This window comes from Cetorhinus maximus, chromosome X, assembly GCF_964194155.1.
Source record: "Cetorhinus maximus chromosome X, sCetMax3.hap1.1, whole genome shotgun sequence".
NCBI lineage: Eukaryota > Metazoa > Chordata > Chondrichthyes > Lamniformes > Cetorhinidae > Cetorhinus > Cetorhinus maximus.
The window spans coordinates 10370871-10392250 of NC_135917.1; the positions used below are offsets into that span (position 1 = coordinate 10370871).

At 46.6% G+C, this 21380-nt stretch overlaps 1 protein-coding gene across 3 annotated transcripts in view; it reads right to left on the bottom strand.

Moving 5' to 3' along the window:
- Positions 1 to 21380, bottom strand: part of LOC144672739 (activin receptor type-1-like) — a 48053-nt gene that overhangs the window by 13798 nt on the left and 12875 nt on the right. For all 3 annotated transcript variants that reach the window (XM_078534701.1, XM_078534702.1, XM_078534704.1), the window contains 3 exons: positions 19690 to 19836; positions 17829 to 18104; positions 13013 to 13210 (listed from right to left, as the gene is read on the bottom strand). In XM_078534701.1, coding sequence (XP_078390827.1) covers positions 13013 to 13210; positions 17829 to 18104; positions 19690 to 19836 — 621 coding nt within the window. The remainder of the gene's footprint in view (positions 1 to 13012; positions 13211 to 17828; positions 18105 to 19689; positions 19837 to 21380) is intronic.

The following is a 21380-nucleotide window of genomic DNA, read 5'->3' on the forward strand; positions in this document are numbered from 1 at the left end:
ACCAAACAATAGCACCTCAGACAGTGTAGCACTACACTGGGGTTGTGGGGTGAGCCTGGATTATGTGCTTAACTGGTCCTGATCCAGAAGGGCAAAAGCCCTACCCCCCAGCCTATTAACAGCTAATTCAGGTCCTGGTCACCATTATTGATACTAGCTTTTTAATTCAAAATTTATTTAATTAGCAGTTGTGATGGTGGGATTTGAATTTAAGTCTCTAGATCAGTACTCCAGGCCCCTGGATTGCTAGTCTAGCAACATGACCACTACACTACCACTCCCTGTGTCAGAGTGAAGTTGCCACGAGATATAGTTATGAATAGCACAGCTCCTGCAGTCAGAAGTAACATAAGAAGAAAAGAGATACTTTATATCCCCTGAGCTCTGGAACGCCCTCCCTAAACCTCTCCACCTCACTACCTCTCCATCTTCCTTTAAGACACTCCCATAAAATGGATATTTAGAAAAGAATAGCTTAGAATTTAGGAACTGGGCTGAAGGATTTCTACACAAGTTATATTTGCATCTTGCTGAAAAGAGTTGAAAAGACATGTTGCTGAAGCTTTTCGTCTTGCACTCATCAGAACAAACATAAGAATGCCAAATTTCAAAGGATCACAACAATTTATACTACAGGAGAAAAGGGTGCTGATTAGTTAGCAAGTAACGTTTGAAGATTATTCTGTTGGTGATCTTGGGCTAGCAGGGCCAGTGACGATATTCTCAAAGGGGTTGGGAGTTGGGACTCATCGATGAGAGTGATCTAAGATACGATATCCAAAGAATCTAGGGTATGAAGAAGAGAAAATACCCAAAAAGGTAGTTGTAAACACGGTGGGAAAAGCACAATTACCAGTGACAGTTCAGTGCAGTGCTGAGGTAGTGCTGCCTTGTTGGCGACAATGTGTTTTGGATGAGATGTTGGCCTATTCAAACGGTGTAAAAGATCCCATGGTGCTATTCAAAGAAAAGCAGGGCAGAGCTCCCAGTATCTTGGCCAATATTCCTTTTCACATCGCTGTTTTAACTCGGGTGCTTCGGACAAATATTGGGCATCTCCTGGCAAGACAGAGTGCCGAATATGGACATACATCAGCGTGCAGGGATCCCCAGCATGTTTGTCCTCTTAAGTCAGCGGTCACTCTGTTGGCTGGGTCATGTGAGCCAAATGGATGATGGTCACATCCCCAAAGACATGCTCCATGGTGAGCTTGCTATCAACATGAGACCAACAGGTCGCAAGTGAGAATTCAAGTTGACCGGGATTGGAGTCGATGCATGGGAAGTCCTCACTGCTGACCGGGGTGCCTGGAGACGAGCGGTCAGGAAGGGCATAGAAAAAGCAGGGGACCAAAGAAATTACTAGACGGTGGAAGGAAAAAAAACATCAGTCAACCTCAGGCGAACGCTATTCGTCTGTGCCAGCTGCAGAGGGGACTGCCACTCAAGAATCAGCCTCTACAGCCACAAACGGAGATGTTTATTACAGAAGTGACATACACCCTGGGCGCAGTTCATCATCGCCCAAGATGGACAGATGCCTAACTAACTGTGGGATCTTGCTGTGTGCAAATTAGCTGCCACATTTCCTACATTACAACAGTGACTACACATCAAAAAGTACCTCTTTGGCGGTAAAGTACATTGGGACACCCTGGTGTTGTGAAAGGCGCTACAGAAATGCTCGCTCTTTTTCTATTGCTTCATGCTACAGTGGCATGCATTGCCAGCAGCAACATTGCCCACAATATATTTGCATCTTGCTGCTTTAAGAAGGCATCCCATCCTGAAACCGTGGTATCACCTCGTCCTTTTCTATTCCCACAGGGTGAGGATAAAGCACCGAGTGAGAGTTCCGCCATTCGAGCACTTTGCAATAGGTTGTGTTACACGCTCCAAGCACCGAGGAGCCCAGAGCATTTTGTACGTTTGAGGGATGGGGTCTAAGTGAAGCGTTAGTCAAAAGTGACAAGGCGACAGTGGAAGTAGTCGCTGAAGATCAGGAAACAGCTGCTCATGGCTTCAGCCGGAGGTCCCACCATCTCATAGGTGAGGGACTGATACTCCATTGAACCTGCCTTCAGGAAGGGCCTGAGCGAAAGATCTTTATGATATCTTCAAGACATTGGTGTGTCAGCTGTGGCTCAGTCAGCAACACTCTTGACTCTGTGGCCAGAAGGTTTGCAGGTTCAAGTCCCACTCTAGAGACCTGAGAGGAAAAATCTAGGCTGATGCTCCCAGTGTAGTATTGGGGGAGGGCTGCATTGTCAGAGGTGCTATCTTCCAGATGAGATGTTAAACCTACCTTCCTGGTCAGGTGGATATAAAACATTCTGTGACACTATTTGAAGAGCAGCAGAACCTTCCCTTGTGTCCTGGCCAATATTTATTCCTCAGCCAGCATCATAAAAAACAGATGATCTGGTCATTATCACATTGCTGTTTGTGGGACTACGCTGAAAAAAGTACTTCATTGGCTGTAAAATGCTTTGCGATGTCCTGATATTGAGAAAGACGCAATAGAAATGTGAGTTTTTTGTTGTTGAGACTGTGCTGAGCACCCCACGTATGCTGTTGGAGAATATGCAGCATCCCCATCCTCTCCACAGCAAGGCACAAAGAATTTGCCTATGCAGCCTGGAGCACCTGGGCTGCCTCACAACCACTTGCAGGGTGGTTCTCTTGGACTGAGAGCACTCAACTCTCTCGCGGATGCCGTGACAGAGGTTACTGAGACCTCCAGGTTTTCCGTCTCAGAATCGTGTATCAGGATCGGCTTTGACAGGCTTGGGGACTAAGCTCAGCAGAAGATTGATGACAGGCCTCAGTTTTGCCCTGTTCTCATGCATTAACTGCCCATCATCCTGCTGGAGGAGCATGGGACGTGACAGCAGAAGGGACAGATATGGCAGCTCCCTCTACTGTTGCCGAGGGTTCCTTATGAGGTAATCTGATTGAAACATATAAGATCCTGAGGGGACTTGACAGGCTGGATGCTGAGAGGATGTTTCCCCTTGTGGGAGAGACTAGAACTAGGGGACACAGGTTAAAAATAAGGGGTCTCCCATTTAAATCAGAGATGAGGAGGAATTCTTTTCTCTCAGAGGGTTGTTCGTCTTTGGCACTCCCTTCCACAGAGAGTCTTTGAATATATTCAAGGCTGAGAGGATATTTCTGCTTGTGGAGAAGTCTGGAACTAGAGGACACAGTTTCAGAATAAGGGGTCTCCCATTGAAGACGGAGATGATGAGGAATTTTTTTCCCTCAGATGGTAGTTAGTCTGTGGAATCCTCTTCCCCAGAGAGCAGTGGAGAGCTGGCTCATTAAATTTATTCAAGACTGAGTTTGACAGATTTTCGATCGACATGGGAGTCAAGGCTCATGGGGGACAGGCAGGAAAGTGGAACTGCAACCACAATCAGATCAGCCATGATCTTATCGAATGGCAGAGCAGGCTCGAGGGGCCGAATGGCCTACTCCTGCTCCTAATCCTTGTGTTTCCTCAGGAGCTCCTAATTCAGGACCGCAGAGGGTAGCCCTGGTCTCCTAGCAGCTGTGTATATCTCAGCCTGGGGCATCCAGGCTGCTTCTAGGATGTAAAGTAATCAACTTTACATAGCCATGTTTCTGTGATCGGACACCAGTCAAAACATTAAGTGCCCTCTAATATGATCTGCATGCCTGGTGCTCTCCCCCCTCAAGTTGTTGCTTTTTTTCCACACGGGAACACAATGAAGGTGCAGCCTCTTTAAAACCTTGCGTCTGCCACTTCCTTGATGCATCTCTGACTCTGGACTGACTGATCAGGCAGATGGTCCCTGCTGTGGCTGACAAACAGTCCTGTAGCGGAGATACCGAATGCTGTCAGCAGATGTCAAGCTCAGCGACGGTCTCAGTTTGTGAAATGCAGGTGGCAAAAAAAAAGCGGGTCTCCTCTGACATTACATAAAATGTACAGAAACAGGCCATCTGCAATATTTTTATGACCCATGAATGCAAAAAATACTCTTTTTTAATGCCACGATGAATTTTCTCCTGCTTGCTCTCAGCAGTGTCCAAGATATTCATCTTTAACCCCTGGACAGAACTAAGCATCACATGCACTGCCTGGTCTGCAGGTCCTGAACAGTGAGAAGCAGGAATTCTGGTTGATATTTGCTTCCTCTTTTGCATAACCCAGGGACTTTGTAGTATTTACAGCACAGAAACAGGCCATTCAGCCCATCTGGTCCATGCTAGTGTTTCTGCTCCACATGAGCCTCCTCCTGCCCCTTCTTCATCTCACCCCATCAACATAACCTTTTATTCCTTTCTCCCTCATGTGTTTATCTAACTTCCCCTTTACATGTATCTATGTTATTCACCTCAGCCACTCCCTGGGGAGCGAGTTACCCATTCTCACCATTCTCTGGGTAAAGAAGTTTCTCCTGAATTCCCTATTGGATTTATTAGTGACTATCTTACGTTGTTGACACCTGAGTTTTGGACTCCCCTACAAGTGAAAACATCTTTTTCTATGTCTACCCTTTTAAACCCTTCATAATCTTAAAAATCTCTATCATGTCACCCCTCAGTCTTCTCTTTTCCAGAGAGAAAAGCCCAGGTAGGAGTATATAGTGTGTAAATGTGGCTCCTGAAGTAGTGACAGACACAACTGTCATTGTCCCTCATAAAGATCATCATCTTTATCTGAACCCTGGCATAATAGGAACCCCCAAAGGAACTGCTACCTTTGTCACTTAGTTTGCAAAAGTTTAGCCACTGCTGCTAACGGAAATATTGTCGAAAAATGGCTGCCAAAAAAGTCTTGCGCAAAAATTCAGCCTTCCGGAGCATCCCAAATTAATGCACTGAGTAAAACGCATTTTAAAAAATGCTGTTGGAAAGGTTACAGGGCTTTATAAATAGAGGCACAGAGTACAAAGGCAAGGAAGTTATCTTTATATAACACTTGTTTGGCCCCAGCTGGAGAATTGTGTCCAATTCTGGGCCCCACACTACAGGAAGGGTGTCAAGGCCTTGGACAGGGTGGAGTGGAGATTTGACGAAGTGGCACTGGGGTGAGAGACTTCAGTTTTTTTTCCCCTTTATTCTTTCACAGGATGTGGGGCATTACTGGCTAGGCCAGCATTTGTTGTCCATCCCTAATTGCCCTTGAACAGAGGACAGTTAAGAGTCAGCCACATTGCTGTGGGTCAGGAGTTATATGTAGGCCAGACCAAGTAAGGATGGCAGATTTCCTTCCCCTTTAGTGAACCAGATGGGTTTTTACAACAATTGATGGTTTCATGGTGGTTATTGATCACTGAGACTTACTTTATATACCAGACTTATTAATTGAATTTAAATACCACCAGTTGCTGTGACAGGATTTGAACTCCGAGCATTAGCCTGGGCCTCTGGATTACTTGTCTAGTGACATTATCACTACACCCCCATCTCCCTTTCTTATGTGGAGAGACTGGAAAAGCTGGGATTGTTCTCCTTTGAGCAGAGACTGTTAAGGGAAGATTTAATAGAGGTATTCAAAATCATGAGGGGTTTTGATAGAGTAGATTGTGAGAAGTCGCTTCCACTGGCAGAAGGCTTGGTAACTGGAGGACACAGATTTAAGGTAAAGGAGCTGATGGGAGGGCAAGGGATGAAGTGACTTTTTTTTAAATGTTACAATTTCTTGACTGATATTGCACTTCCTCGCCATTTAGGTTAATATCTGTGTTCTTTAGCAGTTGACTGTTCCAACATGGTTTAGGCCCCATGAAAAATCATTTCTGATCTTTCCTGTGTTAAGATGTACCTAAGTAGAGCATCAAATGGAATGCTCCTGTCCATATAGGAATCCCTTTGGCATTTGGAGCCCTGTAACTAATGGGGCGATGGGGGGGAGGCGGTGCGCGGTGGGGGCTAATTGTAACCTCACTCATCTGAGGGGAGCCGAATGGGGTTTACACCACGCCTCATTTTCCTCCCCATTAGCTCCTTACTGGATGAATCAAGTTAAAATGACCCCCTGTGTAAGTTTGATTTTGGAAACAATGTGACATGGAAAATGTTTTCTGGGTGTCACTCACTCACTGTGATCAGAGGACATGACCCCCCCCACCAACCCCCAATAATGTTTTTTTTTATGTAAAGCGTTCCCTAAAAGGGATTGAACACAATTAGTAGCAGCTCGCCAAGCCACATAGAGTGACTGGTTTTCTGAAAAAAAAACTTGCAATAACTAAGTCATGCCAGAACCACAAACCCTAATAAACACAGATAACTTTGACCCGACCTGTTTGTTCGAATGACTGCTAATGAGTCAAATCTTTTCCAAGGGCTTCAGAATCATTGGCAGACAAGTGAGTTCCTGCTGTGACCTCTCCCCACACTTTTCTATATATCCCCCATAAGTACCGCCTGATAAGATTAGGGCAGCCAGGCAGCCTCTTCTGCCTGGCTTGTTGCTGCATTTCTAATCAAGAGGATTACTTTCACAAAGCTCATTATTCTCCCTTTGTCCCAAACCGGCTGCTGACATGAAGATTAAACTGTTTTCAATCAGTGATAATTTTGCATGAAATAAACAGAAGGCTGAATAACTCTGGCTGAATGGAGCGAGCTGATGACAGAAGCCCATTTATTCCAATGGCGTGAAATGATAAAGTTTCCTGTGGTCATAACTGTAGTAGTTGTAGAAAATATATATAAAGTCTCATCATAACACAGTGAAGTCCCGCCTTCTGCGACTTCCCTGTTCGTTTTATCGATTACCCGCGCTTTGTGCTTTGTGCTTATCGCATGAGCAATGTTCACTTATCCGTGGTTTCTTCTTTCTCTCTCTCTTCTTCTCCCGGGGAGACAGCAGCCATGACGGAGCAGAGACTGAAATGGTTTCAGCTGAAGTGCAGCCCAAACGAAGGGACTAACCCAGGAATGTCCAAGTTGCTGGGTCCAGCGCGACAACAAGGGCTTTTTTCAATTTGAAATCTTCACCGATGCATTGCTCAGAGTTTCCCCCCCCTGCCCTCGTCTGTCCTATCCAGGTACTGCACCGCAGTTTTGCTGGCGAGTCCAGTGCTGCCCTCGCATGACTGGAACCTATCTAATTGAGTCCCATTCAAAAACGCGTTCCCCGCTCGCGATTTTGCCCTTTGTGAGATTTCGCGGGAGCATGACCCCCACGAACACTGGGACTTTGCTGTACATCAAATTTACAGCACAGAAACAGGCCATTGGGGCCAACTGGTCCATGTTAGTGTTTATAAGACTATAAGACCATAAGACATAGGAGCAGAAATTAGGCCCTTCGGCCCATCGAGTCTGCTCCGCCATTCCATCATGGCTGATAAGTTTCTCAACCCCATTCTCCCGCCTTCTCCCCTTTAACCTTTGATCCCCTTACCAATCAACAACCTATCTATCTCGGTCTTAAATACACTCAATGACCTGGCCTCCACAGCCTTCTGTGGCAATGAATTCCATAGATTCACCACTCTCTGGCTAAAGAAGTTTCTCTGTTCTAAAAGGTCATCCCTTTACTCTGAGGCTGTGCCCTCGGGCCCTAGTCTCTCCTGCTAATGGAAACATCTTCCCCACGTCCACTCTATCCAGGCCTTTCAGTATTCTGCAAGTTTCAATCAGATCCCCCCTCATCCTTCTAAACTCCATCGAGTATAGACCCAGAGTTCTCAAACGTTCCTCATATGTTAAGCCTTTCATTCCTGGGATCGTTCTCGTGAACCTCCTCTGGACCCTCTCCAGGGCCAGAACATCCTTCCTGAGATACGGGGCCCAAAATTGCTCACAATATTCTAAATGTAGTCTGACCAGAGCCTTATAAAGCCTCAGCAGCACATCCCTGCTTTTATATTCTAGTCCTCTCGAAATAAATGCCAACATTGCATTTGCCTTCCTAACTACCGACTCAACCTGCAAGTTAACCTTAAGAGAATCCTGGACTAGGACTCTCAAGTCCCTTTGCACTCCAGATTTCTGAATTCTCTCCCCATTTAGAAAATAGTCTACGCCTCTATTCTTCCTACCAAAGTACATGACCTCACACTTCCCCACGTTGTATTCCATCTGCCACTTCTTTGCCTATTCTCCTAACCTGTCCAAATCCTTCTGCAGCCTCCCCACCTACTCAATACTACCTGTCCCTCCACCTATCTTTGTATCATCTGCAAACTTAGCCAGGATGCCCTCAGTTCCTTCATCTAGATCATTACTGTATAAAGTGAAAAGTTGTGGTCCCAACACTGACCCCTGCGGAACTCCACTAGTCACTGGCCGCCATCCTGAGAAGGACCCCCTTATCCCCACTCTCTGCCTCCTGCCAGACAGCCAATCTTCTATCCATGCTAGTACCTTGCCTCTAACACCATGGGCTCTTATCTTACTGAGCGGCCTCCTGTGCGGCACCTTGTCAAAGGCCTTCTGGAAGTCCAAGTAGATAACATCCATTGGCTCTCCTTTGTCTAACCTACTCGTTACCTCCTCAAAGAATTCTAATAGATTTGTCAGGCATGACCTCCTCTTGATGAAACCATGCTGACTTTGCCCTATTTTACCATGCACTTCCAAGTATTCTGAAATCTCATCCTTAATAATGGACTCTAAAATCTTACCAATGACTGAGGTCAGGCTAATCGGCCTGTAATTTCCCGTCTTTTGCCTCACTCCCTTCTTATACTCCACACAAGCCTCCTCCCACCATACTTCATCTCACCCATCAACATACCTTTCTATTCTGTGCTGCCTTGTGTGTTTATCCAGCTTCCCCTTAAATACGTCTATACTATTCATCTCAAGTACTCCCTGTGGGAGTGAGTTCCACATCCCCACCGCTCTCTGGGATAAAGTTTCTCCTGAATTCCCTATTGGATTTATTAGATTTAACTATCTTACATTGAAGGCCCCGAGTCCTGGACTCTGCCGCCCCCCACAAGTGGAAACATCTTCTTTATGTCTACCCTGTTGAACCCCTTCATAATTTTAAAGATGTCGATCAGTTCACCCCTCAAGATTCTGTTTTCTGGAGGAAAAAACCCCCAGCCTGGTGCATGTTGCTGCTCCTGTGATTTTCAATTCTCACCCTTGGATCTTTTCCAATATTAACAGCTCTGTATAAAGACTATGAAACTTGGGCTCCTGGGTGGTATGGATTAGCTGAGCTAACAGCGTCCAGGAAGAGCAGAGGCCTAAAGTTGCCAATGAAATTTCTTATTCCTTAAATCTCTTGCCAGCTCTCCACCTGGCAGGAGAGCCCGCAGATGCCCCACCAAGTATTCGTCCATTAACTCTGTTTCCTTCTCCACAGACGCTGCCAAACCCGTTGAGTATTTCCGGCATTTTCTGTCTTTATATTGGAACTTTGTCACTGTTTCTTCACTGCCGCTGGGTCAAAATCCTGGAACTCCCTCTCTAACAGCACTGTGGGTGTACCTACACCACAGGGACTGCAGCGGTTCAAGAAGGCAGCTCACCACCACCTTCTCAAGGGGCAATTAGGGATGGGCAATAAATGCTGGCCCAGCCAGCGACGCCCACATCCCAAAAGTGAATAAAAAAGATCATACTGCAGCACTGGCGCTGAAAGCTATTTTGCCATCGGTGGCAGCACTGTAATATGAAGGGGGCATTAAACACTCTGTCCCCGAATCCCTTTTCAATGGAGTTGCCCTTTTCTGCATCACATGACTATTGACACTGCGGCCATCCCTGCCAATGACGCCATGGTTGGAATTTAATGCCCTCCCCCATGGAACCTTTGGTGGCACGGGGGCATTTAATTGGGCAAGAGGGTGCCAGGTGGGGATCCCACTGCTTTCCCGCCACTGCCCTGATTAAGTCTGGGGCGGGAAGGCTCGGGGACAGCTTTCCTGGCCCGCTGCCAATTGAGGCCCTTAACTGCGCAAATCATGCTCACTTCAGGGCCTCATCCCGCTGCCTCTCCTGGTATTCATCCAGCAGCGGGGAACTTGCCACGTGGGGAGCCTGAAAAGCAAATCCTGTCGGGGTTGCTTGCAGGCTCCCCTGGGGTGGGGGTCCCTACCCCATGACCAGCACCCCCAAGTCGCCCCCCACCTCACTCACCTGTGGCCTGGGTGCGTCGATGACCCTGGGCCTCAGGTGGGTGCATTACCAGCAGCAGCCACCGCCTGCCACATGGCGCTGCTGGGCCAGGCACAGAGGTTGGCAGCCCTCAGTGGGTGGGATTTCTTCCCCCGAGGTCCTTGATCCTCGGGATGGCCTGCCAGTGCCCAGTTAAGTACCTGATTGGAACTTAATGCGGAGGGGGGGAGGGGCCCTCCTGAAAGTAGGCTGTCACTGGCTCTCCAGTCAGCGGACTCCACCCCTGTCATCTCCATTAAACACCCCACTAAGTGATTTCGGGGTTAGGTTCAGTGTTTAGAGTTTAGGATTGGTAGTTGGTATGCCACTGGCAGCTTAAGACAACTAAAGGTCAGAGGGTTTTTAAGAGTCAACCATTTTGGTGTTTGACTGGACTCACATGTAGGCCAGATCGGATAAGGATGGCAGATTTCTTTCCTTTTAAGAGGATCAGTTGGGTTTTTAATGATAATCTAATAGTTTTGCGTTTTTTATTTCAAGATTTAAAAAAAAACCTGAAATCCACTTCTCAAATTGTCATGGTGCAATTTGAACTAATGTTCCACTTGAATATTATTCTAGGCCTCTGGATTACAGGTCCAGTAACATACTTTTGGAGGCACAGTTGCAATTGTCCTGTGCTGGCAAGTTGCATGTCACAGGGGCTAAGTGAGCACTGCTGCCTGTTCAGCGGGAGAGAGAAAATCAATGAGGGCAAAGTGCCACCTGCCAGCTGTTTTGTCTTCTTGGCTACAGGAGGCACATTGCCAGGAAGGGGCTGGTAAGAGGAGAAAATCAGCCATTACTAGTCCTTAGCCAAGCATAGCAAGCCCTTAAAAAAATAAAGTTGCAGAGCCACAATGTTACAACAGGAGGAAGAGTTCGCCGATGGTATAAGCGTACTTATATCAGTTAAACAGGGCTTTTCTTGTTCACTCATGGGATGTGGGCGTCACTGGCTGGGCCAGCATTTATTGCCCATCCCTAATTGCCCTTGAGAAGATGGTGGTGAGCTGCCTTCTTGAACCGCTGCAGTCCATGTGGTGTAGGTACACCCACAGTGCTGTTAGGGAGGGAGTTCCAGGATTTTGACCCAGCGACAGTGAAGGAACGGTGATATATTTCCAAGTCAGGATGGTGAGTGGCTTGGAGGGGAACTTCCAGGTGGCGATGTTCCCATGCATCAGCTGCCCTTGTCCTAATAGGTGGTAGGGGTCGTGGGTTTGGAAGTTGCTGCCTAAGGAGCCCCTCTTCTCGATTGAATAGACTGATGGAAGTAGGATTTCTTTACAGTACCACTGGCTGGGAGGGGAAAAGCCAGTGAAGAACAACTCTGGGGAAAGGACTGCTGCTTATTATTAGTGCAGAAGTGATGATGGTGAGGAGAAAGTGTGTCACTGTTTAGAATGTAATCAACTGGCTAAAGAGGTTACTCTAATCTTCTGATGGCCACTTTTTAGCATTTCTGCTCTTTCCAATATTGCAGGCACTGCAGATTGTCACACATTGGGTGCTTCCTGGATGATAGGCATTGATGTGCAGGATGATATCTCTTTGGGCAGATGCCATCTGAACATTTTTGCCCTTGTGGATCGTGGGCTTGATATGAAGAGCCCTGTTTCCACACGGGTGCCACCTATGACACCCCTGCACTTGAAGGAACTCTACCAACCAATGGAAAGCCTGGCTCCTGTCCAGTTGATGCCTTCTTTCCACAGGCAAAGTGATGAATGTACAGATTGTCATGACGCAAAAGCCAATTGCCAACGCTAAAAGAATGAAAACGTTGGACAATATTCATCTCCCTTGGACGGGCGGGCTCACACCATTACCCATGCGGCCCTCTTATATGGACCTCTCAGTATTGGGGCAATTAGAAGCTAAAATCCAGCCAGTAATTCATTTCAAACATTCTTTGAGTCTCTAGTGAAAGTTTGCCAGGACCACATCATGACCCGGTCCCACAATCGCCAGGGTCCTTGGCACGAAATGTGAGGTGGCTTTGCCCCCTGGGCACATGCCTGCAGGACTGGGTTTACAACAGATTCCAGCCTTTGGCAAAGTTCAGTACCCCTGGAAAAATTTACCATCATGTATGTGAGTATTAGGTTCACTTCCCATTAACAAAACGTTTCTTCAGCATTCTCCTCGTTACTCTAGTTAGATCCCATTGTACTCAGCTTTGGGTGCCACACCTTCGGACAAATATATTGGCCTTGGAGGGGGCACAGTACAGATTCATCAGAATAATACTGGGGCTAAAAGGGTTTAGATATGAAGACAGGCTGCATAGACTGGGCTTGTATTCATTTGAGTGATTTAACTGAGGAGTTTAATATGATTAAAGAGGTTGATTGGGTCAATAGAGAGAAACTATTTCCTCTGGTAGGAGAGTCCAGAACAAGATATAGATAGGTTTCTAGACAGATTTTTGATAGACAAGGGAGATAAGGATTATGGGGTGGGGGCAGACAGCAAAGTGGACTGAGGCCACAACCAGATCAGCCCTTATCTTATTGGACAGAGGAGCAGGCTCGAAGGGCTGAATGGCCTACTCCTGCTCCTAAGTCCTATGTTCCTAAGGGGGCAGAAAGTTAAAATTAGAGCTAGGCTGTCGGAGTGATGCCAGGATGCACTTCTTCACACAAAGGCTAGGGGAAATCTGGAACACACTCCCCCAGAATGCTGGGGTGGAGGAGGGGGGGTCAATTGAAAATAAGATTGATAGATTTGTGTTGGGCAAAGGTATTAAAGCAGAGACAAGGTGGGTGGAAGGAACTAGGCTACAGGTCAGCCACAATCTAATTGAATGACAGAACAGGCTCGAGGGGCAGAATGGCCTCCCTCCTGTTGCTTAGCCACAGGATCTTAATAACTGTTTCTGCAGCGCTCCCGCAGCTTCTATAACACTTACCACTTATTGATGTTCTCCTTGCAATCTCCCACAGCACAAGACCGAATGCCCAGATGTCTGTCGACTTGTATGACTCAAAGCTGTTGGTGCGAATGGTCTCATCCAGTACCTCCGGGGCCATGTAACGCTTGGTCCCAACTTTGGGGTTGTTGCCAATGTCCAGGAAGTCGTTGTTCTGGGAGTGTATGACAGCCAAACCTGCAGTGCAGCGAAGGAGAGAAGTTACAATGATTCGGACAGCATCAAGACACAAAGCTATTGAAGAGGAGCAAACAAACTGGGTCAATGCTTGTAGCTCCAGGATGGCGTACTACAGGCGCAGTCCCGTCGGCAAGGTCGGGACCGGCGATTTCGCATCTTGCCTGATTTCGTGGGTTTCAGGCCAAACTGGGTTGGTGGAGTCGAGAGTCACTCAGAGGCAGAAATAGACTAGCGCGCAAGCAGCGAAGGGGATAACTAATCAGGCGTCAACACCATGCCAATGGAGCGTCTAGCCTAATCGTCCAGGTAAGTTACTTTTTTTTAATTGCTGGGAAAAGAGACATGCTATCAAAGCTTTTTGTCTTGCACTCATCAGGACAACTCGCAAGAAATTACCAACAATTAAGGGAACAACAATTTATACTGCATGAGAAGAAAGTGCTGATTGGTTGGCAAGTGGACTCTGATTGGTAGAGGCATTGCCATGGGGAATGCAGCAGGAGACAGTTAACTGCCAAGCTTTTGTTCAAAATTCAAATCAGGCGGCAATTTTGAACAAAAGCTTGGCAGTTAACTGTTTCATACGAACATACGAATTAGGAGCAAGAGTAGGCCACTCGGCCCCTCAAGTCTTTTCCGCCATTCAATAAGATCATGGCTGATCTGATTGTAACCTCAACCTCGCATTCCCATCTATCCCTGATAACCTTTCACCCCCTTTGCTTATCAAGAATCTATCTACCTCTGCCTTGAAAATATTCAAAGACTCTGCTTCCACCGCCTTTTGAGGAAGAGAGTTCCAAAGACTCACGACCTTCTGAGAGAAAAAAATTCTCCTCATCTCTGTCTTAAATGGGCGACCCCTTATTTTAAAACTGTGGCCCCCAGTTCTAGATTCTCCCATAAGAGGAAACATCCTCTCCATATATACCCTGTCAAGACCCCTCAGGATCTTAAAAGATTTCAATCAAGTCAAGTTTTCTGCTGTATTCCCTATGGCAACACCTCTACAAATCAGAGTCCACTTGCCAACCACTCAGCACTCTCTTCTCATGCAGTATAAATTGTTATTCATTTTCCAGTTGGTACTTTCTTGTGAGCTGTCCTGATGAGTGAAATGAAAAGCTTTGACAGCATGTCTCTTTTTTCAGCAATACTCAAGTTCTGTACCACCAAACGACTATTTGTTTAATTTTATTTTTTTTATTTAATTAACTTAACTGAAATCAGGCAAGATCTGAAATTGATACATGGTGCATTCTAAACATGTCTGGCTTTCAGACAACTCCAGTTTTTTGGACAGCCGGATTTGTGACATTGTTCTGTACAAATGTCAGGCAGAATGTTGACGGAGGTGTTGAGAGCAAATCTCTCCAGGAAGGGGGAAATCATAGGGACCTGGGTTTGGTTTCACCTATTAGTGAGACCACCACTTCAGAGGACCAGGGACGTCCCAACCATGGTCTGCTGCCAACAGGTACAGTCAGCTATAACAGGAGGTTACAGAGTTAGTACAAACCATCATGCTGCTTGAACTTTTCCTTCAACACCTCTGTAAGTACTGATTATACCATTGCCTCTGCCTTGCCTGGATTTGGCAACTCTTCCCCTGCCCCAACACTGTTTCTGATTCAGACAGCTCATCATCCTCCCTAAGCTGCATTTCCCCCTACCCCCCTACACATCACCCCCCCTGCATCCCACTCTGCTCACATCCCCTCCCCTGCACCCTACTTCCACCTCCCCCCACAATTCCTCCCCCCACACCCTCTCTCCCCACATCTTCCATCCTGCAACACCCGCCCCCTCCCTGCCCCCATGACACTGACTCTCATTGCTCCTGGACTCCTCACATTCTGCCTATTTTGTAGCTGTTTGCTGTTGATTGGCTACTGTTTGCGTACAGGCAACTTGCTGCTGATTGGCTACTGTTTGCATACAGGCAACTTGCTGCTGATTGGCTACTGGTTGTGTACAGGCAACTTGCTGCTGATTGGCTACTGGTTGTGTACAGGCAACTTGCTGCTGATTGGCTACTGTTTGCGTACAGGCAACTTGCTGCTGATTGGCTACTGTTTGCGTACAGGAAACTTGCTGTTCATTGGCTACTGATTGTGTACAAGCAACTTGCTACTGATTACATACAGGCAACTTGCTGCTGATTGGTTATTGATTGCATACAGGCAACTTGCTGCTGATTGCATACAGGCAACTTGCTGCTGATTGGTTATTGATTGCATACAGGCAACTTGCTGCTGATTGGATACAGGCAACTTGCTGCTGATTGGCTACTGATTGCATACAGGCAGCTTGCAGCTGATTGGCTATTGATTGCATACAAGCAACTTGCTGCTGATTGGCTACTGATTGTGTACAGGCAACTTGCTGCTGATTGGCAACTGATTGCATTCAGGCAACCTGCTGCTGGTTAGCTATTGCGTGTTTTTAGGCGTTTGCTGCTGATTGGCTACTGATTGTGTACAGGCAACCTGCTGCTGGTTGGCGATTCAGTGTTTTTAGGCATTTGCTGCTGATTGGCTACTGATTACGTAAGGCAACTTGCTGGTGCTTGGCTACTGATTGTGTACAGGCAACCTGTTGCTGATTGGTTTCTGAACAGGCAACCTGCTGTTGATTGGCTATTGATTGCCTTTGGCATCTTGCTGGTGATTGGCGACTGATTGCGTACAGGCAACTTGCTGCTGCTTGGCTGCCGATTGCATACAGGCAATTCACTGATGATTGGCTGCTAATTGTTTACAGGCAATCGCTGCTGATTGGCTACTGATTACACAAAGCAACCTGATGCTGATTGGTTATTGATTGTGCGCAGGCATCTTGTTGCTGATTGGCTATTGATTGAAAACAGGCAACTTGCTGCTGATTGGCTACCAATTGCGTACAGGCAACTTGCTGCAGATATTTTTTGTGACATGTATTTTTTCCAATGGCTGGCTTCATACTTTACCGACAAATACACACCAGGCGAGGGAACATGCATGCATCGCATCATCTTATTACTTGATAATAATGAGTCCACAAAAGAGTCTGCATTTGAATAGCACCTCACCACGTTTCTGAGAATTGGCAGTAATTTACCATGAATGAATGAAGAGCAGTTGTTGATATGTGGACAAACACATCAGCCATTTTGTGAACAGCAGTGAATGAACGACAAGGTAATCTGTTTTGTTGGTGGAGGGAGGAATGTTGTTCAGGGCACCAGGGGAACTCCCTGATATTCTCCAAATGGTGCAACAGCATCTTTAATACATAGATAAGGCCCTGAAACAGGGAGACAGCACCTTAATTTTATATATCATCCAAAAGACGGCAACTCCAATAGTCCAGCGCTCTCTCGCTACTGCACTGGAGTGTGCGCCCAAGTGTTGTAGTGAGGTTTGAATCCACAACCTTCTGACTCAGAGCTAAATAATTGAATCAAGGCACCACTTAATGAAAAGCTGAAGGGCACGGGCATGGAACATGTGTGTGCGTGCGCCGCGTAGTGTCCATTACCATCCTTTAGTTGGCAGTTGTGCCCAGAGTATTGCACACCCATTAGCAAGTGGTTAAAGAAAATTGCTGGAAGAAACCTGGAAATCATTTGAAGACTGTGTGTTTGGGACAGAGAGGCCAAAGAGGGGAAGTGAATAAGGAAGATTAAAACCACAAAACCAAAATGTATTTATTTAAAATGGTATGTCATCCTGGACATTATTAAGCAAACTGCGGAATGGTATCACCCTGTTATCCTTTGGCTTTAAAATTCCTCTTTGGTGCATTGTGCAGACCAGTAGGCCTCAGGCTTGTGTCTTTTCTGAGTCAGTTGAGCTGGGTTTGACTGAAGGAGATGCTACAAATAGGCATTCGTGGCCCTGGAAGCAGTGGTGGGGGAGAAATATTGAGCCTGTCCCTGACCATTTTTGCTGGAATGTGTGTGTGTGTGTATGGGGAAGTGAGTGTGCAAATTACAAGTGTGGACAGAATCCGCTTGCCAACACTCACTTTCTTTCTTGGTAGATGACGGCACCTGTGCAACAATTTTGGTCAACAGGGGGAGCCAATAGGAAGGGAAAGCAGGCAGCATAAGAGGATGGCAAGCCCCTGTTGATCAGAAGATATGCACAAAATCTTCTCTCCATGTACAGAGCTGAACTGGCCTGTGAGTAATGATCAGCGATAGGCAGGGAAATTCAAAACCACTCCAACCAAAAGACAAAGCGATCAAAATAGAGATGAGATTCATCTGTGAAAGGTGGGGTGGGGAGGGAAGGGTTGGAGACTAGAATTGATCCTGTCAGACAGCACGTGTTTTTTTCTCCCTGTATCCATGTCAAGGAGTGGGAGAGACAGGCTAAAACAGTCTCTCTGAGGTACGGGAACTGTGCTAAAATCTCAGGCTTTATAGAGGGTTGTTAAGGGGACAAGACAGGAACATGAACTCCATGGAGACAGCTTTGGGATGCAAGTGGGAGTTGAAATCAGAGGATAGAGAGTGGGGTGAAGGATGTCGAGGCATGAGGAGGTAAACGAGGAGTTGCTTGTTTGCCAGTCTCAGCTACAGGTTAGCAACAAGGCCTCAAGCAGAGCAAATCTGGTTAGTCGGTGTTACCTAAGTCTGCTATGCAGCACTGCTTGTTTTTCTTGACGAGAATATTTCGGCTTTTCAGATCCCGATGAGCGATGGCTGCTTTGCCTGGTGTGCCGATGATTTCTGCGTGTAAGTGAACAAGGCCGCTGATGATGGACAGTGCGAGTTTCAGACAGCCCTCAGTGTCTACTGTGTTACACTGCAGATAGTCGTACAGTGACCCGTTCTCATGGTAGCGCGTTATGAGCCAGAGCTGGGTGCTTGAGTTTCGCGATGTCATGTCTGAGGCGATGAAGCCTGGAGAGGGAGGAGGCAAGGACAACTAGTTAGAATGTATCAGGGCACGAAGCAGACATCCCAAAGATTCATGCTCGATCAAACAAGCCCGGCAAATAAAAGGAAAATCAGAGGAGCACAGGAGAGCAAAGGAACCCAATTACATTACACAGAATGACAGTGAATTTTACAGCACAGGAACAGGCCATTCATCCCATCTGATCCATGCTACACATGAGCTTCCTCCCACTCTTCATCAACTCGTCAATCTATCCATTTCTTTCTCCCTCATGTGTTTATCTAGTTTCTTCTTAAATACATTATGAATGCTAGAAGAGACGGCAGTGTAGTGGTAATGTTCCTCAACTAGAACCCCAGGCTCATTCCCCTTGTAGAACATGGGTTCAAATCCCACTCATGGCAACTGGCGGACTTTAAATTTGATTAATTAATAAATTCAATCAATGAATAAAAATCAGGAATCTCAGTGACCGTGAACCTATCATTGATTGTTGTTCACTGCTGTCTGTCCCTGGTCTGGTCTACATGTGACTCCAGACCCACAGCAACATGGCTGACTCTTAGCTACCCACTGAAATGGCTGAACAAGCCACTTAGTTTGAGGGCAATTCAGGGTGGGCAAGAAATGCTGGTCTTGCCAGTGATGCCCACATCCCATCAAAGGGAAAAAAAAAATCTGTTATTCACCTCAACTGGTCCCTGTGGTAGTGAGTTACATATTCTTTCCGCTCTCTGTGTAAAGATGTTTCTCCTGAATTCCCTGCTTGATTGATTAGTAGCTATCTTATATTGATGGCCCCACAAGTGGAACTATCTCTACCTCTGCCCTATCGAACTCCTACATGATTGCGAAGATCTTTATCAGGAGACCCCTTGTCTTCCCTTTTCTAGAGGAAAGAGCCCCAGCCTGTTCAATCTTTCCTGATAGGTTTAACCTCTCAGTTCTGGTATCATTCTGCTAAACCTTTTTACATCTTCTCTGGTGCCACTATATCTTTTTTTGGTGCACTGATTGATTTTTTTTTTTGTCAATTAATTGAAACAGATGAAAAAAAATCAGATTTTACAAATGTTACCTGTCCGATTCCCCTGTATTCACTGCACCCAGGCAAGTCAACAGGGGTGGGAGACCTTGGCAGTTTAAGATGGGTGAAAGTGAATTGGCAGAGGATTTTCCTTCTCTGCTGATTTTCATTCCCGTCAACGACAAGGGCGGTAAAAATGGGAAAAGATGTCAAATGAGTTGCCGACTCGCTAGAAGAAGCCCCATGGGCCTCAGGTGGAGGGAAATCGGCCCCTCGAATATCATCATGAGAGGGAATCTCACGGGGAGGAGAAGGAAAAGTGAGCAACAAGAGCCAACACCTTCAGGAGCAGAGGGGAAACAATTAGGGGAAAAATAACTGAATGAATTTGACGCCTAACTTGAGAGGGATTTGCTTCCTTGCCAAGAACATGTCTAAGGGTCTACCTGGAGGGGCTTATAATGCATAAAGCAGCGATTGTGATTCAGTGATGAGAGAAATAAAACTAGGTCTCTTCAGCCCTTCATCACCACACCTTGTGGGAGTTCTGCAGCACTTACCTAGGATGTTATCGTGCCTCAGTAAGACTGTGTTGTAGATCTCCGTCTCTCGAAACCAGGACTGCTCATCTCTTGAACAGAAAATCTTGACAGCCACATTTTCCCCTTGCCACATGCCTCTCCACACTTCCCCATAGCGTCCTTTTCCTAGGTGAGGCAAAATAGGGTTAGAAAGAGGATTAGAACAAGGGAACCAGGCTCTTCCAACGGTCCAATGGAGGCCAATCCGCTCTTTGATATGGAACAGGGCCATGCAGAGAAGAAGGGTTCCAACTTTGATCAGCTGGTCTGCGTTTAAACTCAGTTAGTTGATTTTAACTGAGGCTTGTGGTTGAGGTGAGACATTTGGGCCAAAGTGTCCCTGAATCTAAAGGAGGGGAAAAAGTAGGCAAAGGCTCATCACTGTTCGATAACCCCTGCCAGAAAGGATGCCTGACCGGATTGGGCTTGGCTGTGATGCCCTCCATGGGCGAATAGTCTTCTGACAACTGTCATTCACGCACATAAAATGGCAACATGGGCAAAGTAACAGAGGTCTCCCAGTGCCCAGCATGAAGCAGTATCCACAGGATGGGGATGGCAGAGGAGCAACATTACAAATTAAAATAAAGGGAATCACTGGGAGACCAAGGGGGCGGTGGGGGGAGGGTGGGGGGTAGGGTGGAAGAAGGATTGTCTGGTTGGAAAAAGTCGTTGTTTGTCCTCTGGAACACTGGTTTAACCCCCAATCAATGGAGGAGGGATCTTTCCTCTCTCTTCCGGACACAGGAAAGATCTAAATACGGGATTTTCACACACGTAGAATAGCAAGGCACAGAAGGACTGACACTCCTGGGACTCTTTAGGACACTTTACCCAGGGAATGCCTCCTCTCACCGAAGCTGGTGCCAAGTGAAGTGAGTTTGGTGACCTCTGTCTGGGTATGATCCCATGGTACAAAAACTCAAGGATTTTGGCTAGAATTGGTGTAACTGAGTCAGGATGCACGAATAGAGTGGGGGCTGGAAGGGTGGGTATTTTCTATGCACTCTGAGTGATCAGGAACATAGTGCCAGATAATAATATGATAACATTGGTGACAAGAATATAAAAATAGTTTGTGGTCTAATAGATGACTCTTCTTACCTTTGATGTGGGCAAGGAGCAGCACAAAGGGAGAGGAGAAACATTGCTACAGAACGGCAGACACTAGGGGCCCTTCACTTCACAGTAGAAATGAATTCAGCCCACGGACCATAGAAGTTATGTTTTGAAGAAGGGCAGGCCAGTTCTCCCCGATGTCCTGGGGCCAATATTTATCCCTTAACCAACATCGCCAAAACCGATCATTACCGCATTGATGTTTGTGGGAGCTTGCTGTGCACAAATTGGCTGCCACGTTTCCTACATTAGAGCCACTTAACTGACTGTAAAGCATTTGGGGGACACCGTGAGGTTGTGAAAGGTGCTATATAAATGCAAGTTTCCACCCCCCCCACCCGCTTTTATAGCACAAGACGAGGCCATTCGGCCGATTGAAGCTTTGCTAGCTTTTGGTGAGAGCAATCCAAACGGGATCACACTGTGCCGTGCTCTCTCCGCAGACCTGGATCTTTCTGCGTTTCAAATGTTTCTCCAAACCCTCTCCTGCCCTTGCACAGCGATTGGATTAACAGAGATAACGCGGGGGGTAGGTTTGCAATTGGAATGTT